The 14,919-nt window shown below is 40.8% G+C and overlaps 1 protein-coding gene across 1 annotated transcript in view; it reads left to right on the top strand.

Moving 5' to 3' along the window:
• Positions 1-14,919, top strand: part of CACNA2D3 (calcium voltage-gated channel auxiliary subunit alpha2delta 3) — a 776,511-nt gene that overhangs the window by 150,276 nt on the left and 611,316 nt on the right. The window contains exon 3 of the mRNA XM_064496418.1: positions 7,037-7,153. Coding sequence (XP_064352488.1) covers positions 7,037-7,153 — 117 coding nt within the window. The remainder of the gene's footprint in view (positions 1-7,036; positions 7,154-14,919) is intronic.

The following is a 14,919-nucleotide window of genomic DNA, read 5'->3' as shown; positions in this document are numbered from 1 at the left end:
TAGAGATGTAATTTCAGTTTGTGATGAGAAAATTTGGCCAAGAGGTCATGTTCAGATGTTCCAGCTCTTTGGCTAATGGTGCTCCTGCATCCATCCTCTGCAAGAGCGTATTTTTTTGCTGGTGTTAAGCATACTGAGAGCCCCCTTCCATCTTTGGCGTCTATACTAATTAATCGCAATTACTCAGAAGTTTCGTGACTGTAGCCTCCTCTCTGGGGTCTGTTCCAGGTGACTCGCTCCTAGATATGCAGTTATCACGTAGGAAAAAATGACCCAGAGGTATGAAACAGCATTAAATGTTCTGACAGTGAAGTAGTGCTTTTTCTCTTCCTAGTGTTTGTGTGAAATGATCTGGCAAAATAGATGCTGCAGAAATAATGCATTTCTGTGTCTCCCTTCTCAAATGATAAATGTTTTTGGCTCATCACAAGATTTCTTGCCAAGTGCTGATTCTCCTAGCAGAAGGAATGGAAGCTTCAGATGTTCTCTTGTGACAGAAGGAATAAAAAATTTTTCAGGCTGCCTTACTTCTGTGTCATGAATGCTGAGAGGCACTCTTGTGAAGAGCTGTGTTCTGCCTTAACCTTTGTCTTCGCTAAAGCCACAAGCTGTGTTGCTTTTATATCTCCAGCTACTGCGCCAAGCCAGGAGGAGGCCCAGAGGATGGATGGGGGGTGGCAGAGTGAAGATCATCAGCATCATCAACCTCCTTGTTGGAATTTGTCTCCTACATTAGAAGCTTCAGTTCAGGAAGGCATTATTATGAAAATACAACACATACTAGAATCCTCTGTAGCAGAAATTCCAAGAGGGAGAAGCAGGGGAGCATGAAGATTTTGAGTGACCTGTTACATGCAGACACTGTGTTGGGGGCTTTCACAGATGTCCTCCCAGTAACCCTCTAGGACATCCCTGGAAGATGGGGTTCTGATCAAGGACACTGCGGCACAGAAGGTTAAGCAATTTCCCTAAAGTGGCATGGCCTGCCAGGCCAATATGCTGCTGTGTCTGATCATCAGACTTCTTGCTGTCTTCCAGGGAGCTCACCTCTCATTCCTCTGACTCTTCTGACTTGTTACCAGTGTTATCTCCTGAGTCGTGGCTACCTCAGCCTCCCAATCCTTGTCTCCATCCAGTTTTATGTTCTTCCTTCCCATTCTGCACACTGAGATTTTTCAAAACTAGAAATCTGGTCATTGAGTCCCTCCTACCCGTAAGTCCTTCGGTGGCTCTAGTTGTTGTGGCCACAGCCCCAGCCTCCTACCCAAGTCAGGATAAAGTACAAACTCTTAATCCTAGCATATTACCCTTGATGGCCTGGCCCTGCTCACTTATTTGGCTATGTCTCTCACCAGAATAATCCCCTACCCTGGCCATCCATGCACCAGTGAAGTGGAACAAGGGGTAGATCCGTGAGCTCCAGGCAGCTTCTTATCCTGGGTGTCCATACCTACTGCTCCCTCTGCTCATTCCCTACTGCATCTCCCCTCTTCCCATCCTGGTCATACTTTAGCAAGGTGGAGCAACTGCCTTGACCACCTCATCAGGGTACTTACCACGATGATATTGTATCTTCTTTGCTGGTTTACTCATCAGAACACTCCTGACCAATAGGCTATGAGCTTTCTTCCGCTTCACTTTACTCATCATGTTGTGCTTGGTACCCTGTCCCCTGCCTGACATGCCAGAGATACAAAATAGGTGCTTGCGGAACAAATAAATGGAGTACTAGAGACAAGATTCAAATCCAGACTGGCCTGGATCTTTAATCAGGTGGCAGAGTGTCTCTTCCATGTTTGTCTTCCCCCGCTGCCTTCCTTTTGTGTTGATACTTTCTGAATTCCTTTTCCCAGCTGAAGGATGACTGGTTTTGCACAGAACGAACTAATTGCTAGAGCAGTCCTTGAGGCTATAGAAAATAAAGCACCCTTGCAGTCACAGCTGTGTGGAGAGGCAAACCCCCAAGGAGGAGGAGTTTTGGGTATTTTGCCTCCAGGTCTTTCTTGGTACCTTGGAGAACAAGATGATTTGTAGCCCAGACACAGCCATGGAGTAATGTGTCATTAAGCTTCAGGGTCACTTTCTAGAGTCAAGAGATGTGTGTGCTCCTCTGGGGCCAGGCTCCAAGCTCATCCCCTCAGCAGCCCCACGGAAGGATAGTGTCCCTAGCCCTGTGGAAGGATAGCGTCCCTTCCTGTGACAGCCACTGTGCCCTGACTACATGACTTTTGCTCATTTGGAGCAGCCTTGTGAGCGGCTGCCACCCTTGTTAACAGATGATGTCTCCTGTTTTGGAGGAGGATTTTTTTTAAGGAGGATTTTGGCTATAAATCAATGAAAAGGCATTGTGATGGCAGTGAAAAGGGCCCTCTGAAACAACTTCACAAATATTTAGACTATCAATCAGTCCTTTACCCTAACTCCACAAGTTCAAAAGACCAAGCAATTTGAAGTCAGATGTTTAAAACTCACTCTCGAAACCATTCAACTTTCAACAACTGACTAAATCTCTTTGTGCCTCAGTTCCCCATCTGCAACATGCAGATGACACAAGCCTCCATCCCAGGGTAGCTGTAAGGATTAGACGAATTAATATGTGAAAAGCTTCCGGCACTGTGCTGGGCCTGTTATACACAGAGGACTAATTTTGCTGACTTCCTTAGGCTCTGCTAATGAAGACATGCTGCTTAACTACACAGATTCTAATTGGGGTCACATTTCCGTACAGAAATTTTATTAGGTGCCCATATTCTATTCTACATATAGCTACAGCTCTTATATTTTCTAATTTCTAAAATAGTATGTATATTATAAAAATTAGAAATATGGGTAAGCAAAAAGAAGAAAGAAGGAAATCATTTGCAGTTGTACAGCGAGCTGTGAGCATTTGGCATCTGTCCTCCTCACATTGTTTTTGTGTGTGTGTGTGTGTGTGCGTGCGCGCACTCATGTGTAGGCAGATAGTAATTTAAAACAGAAAGTCACTGGTTACTGTCTGTAACCTATTGTAACATACTATATGCTTGTTTCCTACATTCTTCTGTACAATTTGGGATGGTGTGTGAAATTTGTTGTATGGTTGTAGCTTACTTTATCCAGTTGCTGAAAGTCAGATTGCTTGGTTTTGTACCGTAGGTATGTTTTAATGGTTTTGATGTATACCACCATCCTAAGTCACTAAGGGTTTGAGATTGATTAATGATGATCACTAGGTTATTCTCTCTGTTCTTTAAAATCCTTTGATTCCAGCAAAGTGTAGTGTTTCCTGGTAAGAGTAAGATATTACATTGCTCTGACCCGATTCCAGCAGGCATTAACACATCTTGAAAAGCAGAGTGTTTTTTTTGCTTATGGGATAACTTCCCTAGGGTGGTGAGAAAGTAGTAGGAGGCTTGGCTCATTGGCAGAGAGGATCCATTGTCACATGACCTAAAGGGAGAGGGCTTAGTCTGGAAGATGAATAGAACCAGTGAAGTGCTAAGTCTGTCCCAGATCTGGGATCCTTAGCTTGGCAAAGAACCCTGTATTGAGATTAGTTAGCTAGGTCACCAGGCACAAGTAGTCCTGGGAGACTGACAGCCCTGCATGAACTCAGCAGCTCCTTTTCATGGAGCAGATTCAGAAGCAAAGAGGATGCAGGAAGGTCTCATTGAGAACTTGGTGGATAGTCAGAGCTGAATAAATTGATTTCTTTCTAGAAGTCTATTGGGAGAAAAATGCACATAAGTAACAGATATGACCAGAATAACGGGTCCTGGTATAAAAACCAAAAGATTTAGGTAAAGACTAATTGTGAAATCTATTTTCATTTTCTTTATCTTAAGGCCCTAGATCACCTTTAGTTTCAGAATTACTTGAGACAGAGATTTATTTCACTGACTGTAGATATTAGACTGACATTAGTTCTGTTTTGTTTTGTTTTGTTTTACTCACTTCTTGAACTTTGTATTTTTGGTAGTGAATCAAACTTGTGTATAAGCTGACCTTAGCTGTTGGCTTCTGGAGCACATATGGCAGGCAGCAGAGAACCCCCAGAATTTTTAGCTCCAAAGACAGCACTGATTTGCCTTTGAACTTAGGGAAAGTTTCCAGGGATTGTCATTGAAGTTTTGTCCATACACCAGAGGACACGTTAGCCTGAGCCAGGCTTGGGCTGTCTGGAGTCCCACATCCCAGGCCAATCCAGTCAACCTCCCAGGGAGTGGTAGGTCACCATTATAGGACCATCAGACAATGCAGCTGCATCCTTACTTGCATCTTCTTTGTACTGTAACATTGCAGTTATTCAGCAACAAGCTTCCTCCAGAGAGGTCCTGTCAGTGTCTGCTGTGGGCTGGGGAGGTGACCAAGATCTGTCCTCACCTCCTGGCCATGCAAGCTCTGATGCCAGGAGAGATGAGCACAGAGTGCTCTGGGAGCTTGGAGGGAGGGTGCAGCCTCCTCATCTTGGGGAACCAGGGTAGCCTTGTCGAGGAAGAGGGAAAGGCTAGAAGAAGCAATAGTGGTTTTCCAAGGAAGAGAGAGAGTCTCAAGATTAAACACGTAAGAATTTTATGGACATTTTCAGAGAGTAGGGAGAAGCATGTTACTTACAACTCATGGTCCATTGTAGGACCACGCAGAACCTCTCAGAGCATCTTATAAATGACGTAGCAGATGTCTGCCTTGGTCCAGACTCAGGTGCTCCGGAATAGCACTTTGTCTAATTTCTTCAGGGTCACTTTAATTCTGAGAAACTCCAAGCCTTGGGCCTGAGGTTCAGGTTAGGGTCCCCAGTGCCCAGTCCAAGGGTCTCTTCCTGCCCTTCTGACCTCCTCCTCTGCCAGAGTCTGGTGGGCACTGGGAACTCTGTGTGGCCAGATGCCTCCAGGTTCTCGGGATTTCATTTTAGTCTTAGGGTTTGGAGGAATCCTCTCTCTATTGATTCATTTCCTTAGAGTCACTCCCTCTGTCTGTCCTCTAATGCTAATTGTCTCTTTTCAGGACACTCAGATTATTGCTGCAAAGGACTTGGAAATCTAAGTTAGGAAGGGGAGTGTTTTGTGTGACTCACACACATACACTCACACACTCCTTTCATTGGGGCAAGGAAAAGACTGAGCCTCCTCCTGTTTATATTTTTGAGGGTACAGGAGAGGAAAAGGGGAGAAAATATAAATTTATATCTTAAAAATTATCTTGCCATTAAAAGGTTGTTACACTTTGTATTTCAGAAATTGCTCTCAAAGTATCTAGAGCCCAGATAATGTGTGGGGCCTTTTGTTTTTCTTAAGTAGGAGCTTAGGGTGAGGAGTTAGTAATTGATTCAGGTTTTTCCCCCAAATGAGGGTAAATATAAACCCCCCAATATTTTTAGTTCCCCAAGTTTTGATAGCTACATAAATGTAAAGGATTCCTGTTGACATTAAAAGTATTTTGAACTCCATTTGAAAGGTTTGTTATTAGTAATCAATATTCCTTTTCAGTGGGAACCAAAATTAAATATTTAGTTATATCAAATTTTGGTTTCAGGACCCCCTTACACTCTTACAAAATACTGAGAACCCCTAAGAGCTTCTGCTTATGTGAGTTGTATCTATTACTATTTACCATATTAGAAATTAAACATAAAACATAAAAACTCATTGCATGTTGACATATCTAACGTATTTTATTAAAAATATACTTTATTAAAAGTTTTTTTTCAAAAACAAAAATTAGAAGAGTGGCATTTTTTTCATTTTTGCAAATCTCTTTAAGGTTTGGTTTTAGAGAAGACAGGTAGATTCTCATATCTGCCTCTGTGTTCAACCTGTTGTGATTTGTTAAAAATCAATTAAGAAGATATGGCTTCAGATAAATAAGCTGTTGGGAAAAAGAATGACTTTGTGGGCCCCTGAAAAGGTCTCAGGGACCCTGCAGGGGTTCTTGGACCACTTTGAGAACTCCTGGTTTAGACAGATAAATTACCAGTGTATGTGATGAGTTTTAAATGAAAAGTTGTCTTTGAGAATTTGAGTAAACTGTGGGTCAGATTATTGCCTTATGAACAGACTAACAAATTATGGAATCTTATATAAATGTCATCCTTTATATAATATATTGCTGTTTTTATTTTTAAAATTTTTATTTATTTACATGTACGTGCTTTTTTTTTTTTCTGATCTCCTTCAGTGTCCATAGGAAGTCCTCAATAACTGAACTGAACTGAATTGGAATACTGAAATCCACAGCAAGAACTCTAACATTATAAAACATTAAGATGCTTTGCTACTTAGTTTAATTCCTTTGTTTGTTACTTTGTTTAATTCCTAGTCCATTTCAGGAATTGATAGGCTTTTTCTATAAAGGACCAGAAAGTAAACATTTTAGCCTTTGTGGGTCATCCAGTCTCTATTGTGACTACTTACTTGATTGAATATGTAGCAAATGGGTATGGTTTTGTTCCAATAAAGCTTTATTTATAAAAACAAGTGACGTGTTGGATTTGGCCCAAGGGTCATAGATTGCTGACTCTTGTTGTAGTTATACATTAGAGTCATATCTCTTAAACTATTTTTCCCTAAGTCCTTGATCTTTGGCAATGAAAAAATTGTTAGTGATGTTCAAGGAAAAAGGATCCCACAAAAGTTGAATTTCTTTATTTTGATTTTATGACACATATGAAATAGTCAACTTCCAGTGGTGTTGGCTGCAGGATAGCTAATGAACCTGGGTTGGTCCTCCAGAAGAATAGCTGAGTATGGGCCTGTTGGAAGTGTGTAGTGTTGATTTCAAGAATGAAGGAAGATGGATGATAGAGTTTGATTGCTTTAATTTAGGGTTTATTCTTTTCCGGGGTGCTAGTTAAGCTTCAGGAGAGCCAGAGCCAATTTTAACATTTCTCTCTAGTTAATTTAATTATTTTGAAATGCAGTCCAATCTCCCCAAGTTGAACAGAGACAGTCATATTGTAACTTTATTTTCACTTATTTCTTCTAGGTAGACGTGCTTTGACACTGTGGGCATGATGTTTGGTGGTATCATATGCCTTTAATGTTGCCCTCCCTTCTTACAGAAATACAAAGAGTATGAGAAAGACGTTGCCATAGAAGAAATTGATGGCCTCCAACTGGTGAAAAAGCTGGCAAAGAACATGGAAGAGATGTTTCACAAGAAGTCTGAAGCAGTACGGGTAAGTGCCTTTGGTTTCTACTCTGTATTGCCGGAAGACACAATGAACTCGACTCTCAGAGATCAAAGTTGACTTAGCCATTATGTACATACTTTCTTTTCTTAGGTCTGGGTAACCAGGAAAAGCGGTTACTAGGGGCCCAGTTACCCTTTTTCCATATAGGGTTCAGTTTCAGTTTTTGTCTTATAATTATATGCCTTCAGTGGAGGTGTCACTAATTGTAGGGCCACAGGGGATGGCCTGTGACTGTGTGATACATTTATTAATTGCCAAAGTACATTTAAGGTTACACTGTGGTTGAACTAAACAACTGTAAAAAAAACTTTAAGCAATGCTTGCCAAAATAAGGAATTGAAACTCTCCATGGAGTAAATGAGTCTAGATGAAGCTGGAAGTTCTTTTTACTCTGTTGGAATATTACTGTAATTATAATGTTTGTCTCAACTGGCAAGAGCTCCCTGAAACTTTATATTAGCAGGAAGAATGGAAGGAACTGCAGTGCACATGCGTATCATTTTGGATTTCCAAGATGGCTTCCAACTTTATTCCTTGTTATCAACAAAACAAAGCATCTAACATTCTTGATTTGGGACATGTGAATGTTGCAAAATTCTATGTTAATGCCATATTGGAACAGGATTATGGGAAAGAATTGCAGTCTGAAGGGCTCTTTCTGAAGTATAGTTTACTTACTTTTCAGTTTTATTATCTCCAGAATCACTTGTTGTAAAAGTTCATTTCCTGCTTTAGATTCCTCATCCTTAATTGGCTGAACCAAAATTTGACAAGCTATTTCTGCTTTAGACCTGATAATCCTGCACATTTTCTTGTTTCTAAAACTTTTTTGTAGTATTTTGATTTAGGGAAGGAGGGATGGTAGTTTAGGTAAAAGCAAGAGCTTGACTTAGGTGAGGGTCTGCCTTTGTCACTTACTAAGCTTCAACATTCTGTAAAATAGCCTTCATGAGCCTCAATTTCTTCATCTGTAAAATGGGAAAAACTCAGACAGGAAATGTGAAGGTCAAACAGTTAATAGTTCTTAGACATTTAGCACACAACCTGGCGCATGGACAGTGCTCAGTGAATGGTAGCTTCTGTGGCTACTGAGATTATTAATTTAAATAAGATGAGACTTCTTGGAGGAAACTCTGAAGTGCTTTAGAACCAAAAAATACTTTTACTTGCCACAGAAATATTGCATGGACAGCCAACCCTGGGAACTGGATGGTGACCTCCAGTGTGTCTTTATGTCACTACCTTAAAGCAAATGGTATTCTTCAGAGACATGGCAGCATGGTGGCCATTTGAATCTAACAGTCAAAACCATGAGATTAAAAAAAGAAAAAACCAAACTTCACCACAATTACTGTTTTCTTTCTGTAAAATGAACATCCCTTTGTTGGAAATTTTAGGATAGATTGAAAAATATGAGAGAAAAAAAATCACATAAAAGACCCACCACCCAGCAGGAAATCAAGGCTTCTTTTATTGTTTTTTTTTTTTTCTTCTAGTCTTTTTTCTTTGCATTTCTGTGCATGTACTTATGTTTTTTTTTCAAATTGGCAATTGTATTGCCTGTTTGCTTTTGTATCTAGCTTTTTTTTTTTTTTAGCCCATTGTAGAATTTTTTTGTGTCACTGTGTTGTTTTGTGATTTTCTTAAACGGCTACATAACATTTCAGTCTATGGGTATGTGTATGTGTCATAACTGGTTTGACTGTAAATCTATGTCTGGATATTTAAGTTGTTTGTAAGCTTTGATATAAATAATGCTGCAGTGAATCTTCTTGTGTGTTAACAATTGATTAGCTGACTCAGTACCCACTGCATGTTGGGTGCTCCTCTATTTTACACATACTTAGTTATTCTGATAATGACCCTGTCAACAAAGTTACTATTATTACCCTCATTTTACAAAAGAGGAGACTGAGAGGCAGAAGTTAAGTCACTTCCCTGAGGTCACATGGGGAGTGGGGGATGGGCCCCAGATACAAGGACTCCAGAGTCCACTTCCTTCATGACTTTCATGCCGTCAGCATCCTGCAGTGTATGATGATTTCTGTAAGGTGTATTCCCAAACACAGAGACAGTTCCGAGGCTCTGAACCAATCTTTAAATCTCTTTATACATAGGAGTATATTTCTGACTTGATGAGGTCATGCCAATCTACAGTTCCTTCAGCAGGAGTAGTATTCAAATGCACATTTTCCTGAATCCTTGAAAAATGAATAAAAATGTTTTATTTTGTTTTAAATATTGGTAACAACATCATTAATTTGAGAGGAAGGGAAATGCTGTTATTGTCCCAAATTGGGTTTCTTTGTGAATCACACAATTTCAGAGTAGAAAGGAACATAAATATCCTTAGGTTCTGTTTTTGCAATTGACAGACATGGAAGGCTCGGTGTCTGGAACTTGGGGCGGTCGGGGTTGGGAGGCTGTGCATTATGCTCTCATGATACAGAGGCCCAGCCGACACTAGAACCTGGACGTGGTTGCTCAGGGGCAGGGACCCACATGGCAGGTGAGACAAGAACTCTGGAGTAGAGAGAACTGCTCCAAATTTCAATTCTGCCCCAAGGTGGGAAGCCTGTGAGAAAAATTGAGTAAACCTGGTGGACCTCTTCCTCACTTACCTCCCTGGAGATCTTAGGAGTCAGTGACTTACTAATCCCTGCTTATGTTTATTGAGTTCACTATGCACCAGGCCCTGTGCTAAGCACTTTGCATGTGACATCTCATTTCATTCTTGTATCAACCCTGGGAATGAGACACTTTACTATCATTGGTTTAGAGATGAGCAAACAGGCTTGGCCTGGGTCACTTGGGCAGGCTCAGTGGAGTTCCGCTGGCACCCAGGCAGTAGGACTGCAGTTCCTCTGTGTGTATCTGTGTCAAGTGTTTTTAGCACAGGCCTGGCAAAAGTCAAGTTCAGTGAATGTGCTGTTACTGCTGGCTACAGGACCTCCAAGTTTGTGAACATTTAATAGTGAGAGAGTCCTGAAGCTTCAGGAAGCCCCTGGATGATGACAAGAGGAAAACTAATTCTGAAATTTTTTTACTTTAATTTAGTGAGGTTAAGAAAAAGAGGGAGAGAGAGAGACTGATATGGTTGATATGGTTCCTTGGAGAAGGAAAAAGTTCTTTTTGCTCTATTTGAATTGAAATGTTCCCAGAGTAAATAAAGGCATCCAGGATTCTCTGAGCTGTGTATTTTATGTATTTTTAAATAGAGTATTAGGCCTTTTGTAAGCACACTTGGTGCCACAAAATCTAGGGTAACTGGTCCAGTAATATGTGGTTCTCCCCTGCTCCCAATTTTTAAACAGGAAAGAGGGCTTGTCAAGTTGGGGTTTGGTCTGGAGACAGTTTCTTCATTGAGATCAGCCTGGTCCCTGTTGTGAACTGTGTGGCTCTGTTGGCAACAGTCGGGAATCATGTGGCATTTGGAAAGAGATAGGGTGGCCACTGTCAGGCCTCCTGGATATTGGTTTATGTTGAGGCCAGGGGAGCAGTGAGTATAACTATTTTTCATACTACAATGACACCTTGCTTCTCGAATAGGAAAGATTGCTATTGCCCATGGCACTTGTGATAATTTGAAGTGCAAAGACCTCAAATTCCGTTTGCTGGTGGATTTGCGGTGGAGTCGTTGTTTGCTGCCTTGCATTAGAATGCACCACTGTGCACCAGGGCCCTGACTTTCCAGTCCATTGCTACCCGCAGAGCAGTGATCCCCTTCACAAATGGCCCAGGAAAACACCTTATCTTAGAATTTACTCCATCCCTGTGATGCACTATGTGTAGCAACCTCCCCTTTCTGAGCCCTCACCCCCATCCCAGCCATCCGAGTCAGGTCAGAGGCCCTAGTGCCTCCTCTAGTGCCTTCCTGCCAATAAGTGACTTAGCACCAAGTGCTCATCAGTGGTGGAAGGCTGGGAGGACTCAAGAACACAGAGGAAAAAGCTAGCTCACAAACAATGCTGATAATTTAAATTTCCATTGATGTATATAAAATATTTATAAGACTGACAACAACAATTTAGAAAACTGCACTAACACCCTTAGTCTGTGGAGGGAGGTCCAGTTAGTGCTGAGGGAAAAAAAAAAAGAATACAAGAGTAACCCAGTCCTCTAACATCTCTTGGCTGTAAAACAGTGTTGGTCTTTTTCTCTGTCTCTTCTGGTTTGATTTCATCATTTCTCCCATCACTTTTCCCAGTGATTAGTTGAATCAGAGTGATTTTATCATACTCGTCCCCATTTTGAATTACTCTCCACTATGCAATTATCCTATCACAGAAAATCCTATTTTCTCCCTGTCAGATGTCTGAAGTAAATGTGAAACCCAGAGTGGCCTGCCCATTACATAACCTCTGTCATCTGGTGGGTAATGGACTACATGTAACTTTTTTTTTTTTCAGGCTGACAAATGACAAATAACCTTAGCTTCAATAATTGCCATTAACATAATGGTGCTGTCATTATGGTAGCATTTCTTAACTAATATTTTCTAACAGTTTTTAATGCCACTTGTGGTTTAAATAATTTTTTCAGTTCCACTTGGAGGCTTGATGTAGGTTGTTTTAACATAAAGCCACATTGGGTTTGATGCAGCAGTGCTGGTCTTTGCTCTTGTATATAAGGATTGAGCTTCAAGTATTATCTCTCAACTTCTTTGTTCAAACATTTACATGTTACCAAGCCCTCAATTAATGTTGCCAAGCAATTTATCAAGTTTTAAGCCCTGTGAATGAACAGGAAATGGAATCAATGTGTTTTTAGTTCATTAACATTTCAAGGGAGATATTTCATATGCTGAACCTGCAGGAAGTGATACATCCTTTACCGGCTGTGCATTCTCATTGGGCCATTCCTAAGTGACACCTGGAAAGTCTTGGCTGTGTTACAAGTCAGAGCTCATCTGAAATGTCCATGGGAGGCAGAATTGACACAGCTCTCCTTTCCCCTGAGCTTCTGATAGTCACACTCTTTTCCCTGATTGAGGAAAGGGAGAAGGCAAAGAATGTGCATTCCATGGCGTTGGTGATACAGACAGGCTGTCTCAGCCTTTCCTTTGTATTTAATATCCAAGCCTCCACTAGAAGTAGCATAAACTATCACACAGCTGGAAGGGTCATGAGGCACCAGGGAATTCCAAACAAGCACAGCTAAATGTGCATTTGGAGGAGAATCTGTAGGAAGTAACTCTGATCATAGAGGTAGACTTTTAGAACAGATTCTAACACAACCAGGAAGAAATAATGATCCTCAGATTTCCATATGGTCCATATAACCCAGATGAGCAGCATACCTTGAAAAGAGTAGATAAACCGAGGAAATTACAGAAAGAATGACTTCTTGGAGAACTTATTAATTTATACTAGTGTTCTCCAGAATGGTTTTCTAAGGGTGAATTCTCCAGCGTGGTGTTTTGCCTTTGATATTGTGGAGCAACTTTGGGGTTATCACACTGATTTGCACCAGAATTGTAACCTCTGTCCATCTCCCCAGGTGTTCTTGGATTCAGGCCAGGCACAGATCTGTGTGCCTTTCTCTGTCAGGCTGTACAAGTTCAGACCTCCACAAACTTAAACATTTTTTACAGAGACAGAGAGAATTATAGGATGGTATCTATTCTGGTATCGTATTAGGCAAAACATTAACTATTTGATCTATTTTCTCCCGCAAATGATTAGGAGTATCTAAACAAAGAAACTTCATCAGGCACTGTGAAAGACAGGCAAGTTGCAGCTGAACTCACTGAGTTTCCAAACTTTGGATGAGATATTTCATAAATTTTGAAAGCACTTTGAAGCTCATACCTGCAAATAAAATTAATCCTGTTTCACTTATTTTTTGATTTACATTGATAAAATGATAAATTTGGCTGTTGAAAAAGAGTGTTTTGCTTAAAAATAAGCATCTCTGCCTCTTGGGAAAAGCTAAAAAAGACTAGATTATATATTAAGGTTTTCCCTCTTTCTATAGCTACCTGCTGTTCATTGCGGAACTGATTCCCATTATAGCTGTACTGTGGAAAGTAATTGCTGTTGTACAGTAATTCAATTTCAGTGCATTCACGCATCAGTTCACCGATAGGGCCTTATCTGGAGAAACCTGGGACTTGAAAGCTTTTTATGGAGAAATTTCACATGCAGCAAGACATTTTTCCTAGGTAACGAATATCAGTATTTGCATTTAATAAACATTTACCTTCTCAGAAAAATGGATTTTTTTTCCCCTGCAGAAGAGATTTACACTAGTCTTCCAAAAAGCCAGAGGGCACTATTAAAGTGACTTTCTCTAGCTGTTTTTTTGACTGGTACGTGTCTACATATGTATGACTACAAAACACATCTATGTTTTTATGTAAATATATACACTGAGGCATGAAAAGCAGGATGCACCAAAGGAAGGCATGTTTTCTACCAAAAAAATATACTACAGAAGGATTTCATATCTACAGAGACTGTGTAAACACTTATGGTATAAAAACTCATCTATAGCTGTAGGCCTTGTGAAAATTGTTCGTGAAGAGTGCTTTCAAAAGGATACCCATTAAGTTGGAAATGAAATCAACCATTTGCTTACAAATGTCTAAATTAAGGACAGAATTCTCCCCACATAAAATGGCTCTTAGGTCATAAGGATTCTTTAGACATTAAGTCCAAAATGAGCTATAGCGGTCTTAGGAGTTGAATATACTAAACATAGCTAGGATGGACTTTAGTTATCAACCAATGGAGGTAGCTGTACTTATCTAAAAGATTTTTCTGTCTTATCTTCATTTCCGAACTCATCTCAAAATTTCAAAGCTTGTTCCTTGAAAAAGGAGTAAATTTGCTTCCGAAAAAAATGTTTTGAGCCACAATTGGAGAAGGAAAAGACTTATTTTTTGTGTTACTGTATCTTGTGACCTGTTTGCCCTTCCTTCCTTCCTTCCTTCCTTCCTTCCTTCCTTCCTTCCTTCCTTCATTTGGTTGGATCTGATGAAGGAATACTTGATTTCTGGACAGAGGAAGGAGGAGGAAATGAGTGTTGTAAGGCCATGACTTAGCAGAAAAACCATGAGTTCCCCTGGTGTTCTCTGGGCCTGGCTGAAGGAGCTTTTGGTTGTAAAGCACAGGCTCGATGCTAGAACTAGGATGTATGCCTCCAGGCCTGGCACATGTTTCTCTTCATGTGGCAGATGGTAAACATGGGCAGCTCTCTACCCTTAAGAAATGGAACTGATGTTATGAGCAAGTTCAAGAGGCTTTTCGCAGATCAGAGAATGATGTCATGAAGGAGAATTTGGAGCAATGCTGAGAGCAGTTGCCAGACTCTTTTCACCATCTGGGCTTGGTGTTTTCAGCTGTAGTTTGTCTGGGTCAGGGCACCCATCTCAAGCTCTGCCCCAATCCTGCCAGAATTACCTGTCACAGCATCCTGCTTATTTCCTTTATACAGTGTTTTGAAAGTTGTACTTTGTTTATCTCAGGTTTGTCTTGCATCTTGTCATTCTCCACCCTACAATCTCAGTGTTATGAGGGCAGGGACCATGTTGGTCATGCTTCTTCTTACATCTTCAGGACCCAGGCAGGGCATTTGGTAGGTGTTCATGAAAGAACTGGCCACACTAGTAATGATGCTATCACTGGGGTCAATGCTCCGTGCTTGGGATGAGTGGTCACCAGGACACGGGGTGAGTTAAAGTCTCAAGCATTTCCTGTGTGTTTGTGCCTGCCCTGCTCCCTGCTTCCTTCTCCCACCAAATGATCCAC

Source organism: Camelus dromedarius, chromosome 17, assembly GCF_036321535.1.
Source record: "Camelus dromedarius isolate mCamDro1 chromosome 17, mCamDro1.pat, whole genome shotgun sequence".
In the NCBI taxonomy this organism is placed as follows: domain Eukaryota; kingdom Metazoa; phylum Chordata; class Mammalia; order Artiodactyla; family Camelidae; genus Camelus; species Camelus dromedarius.
Note: the sequence above shows the minus strand (reverse complement) of the source record. Positions and strands in the feature narration are given on the sequence as shown.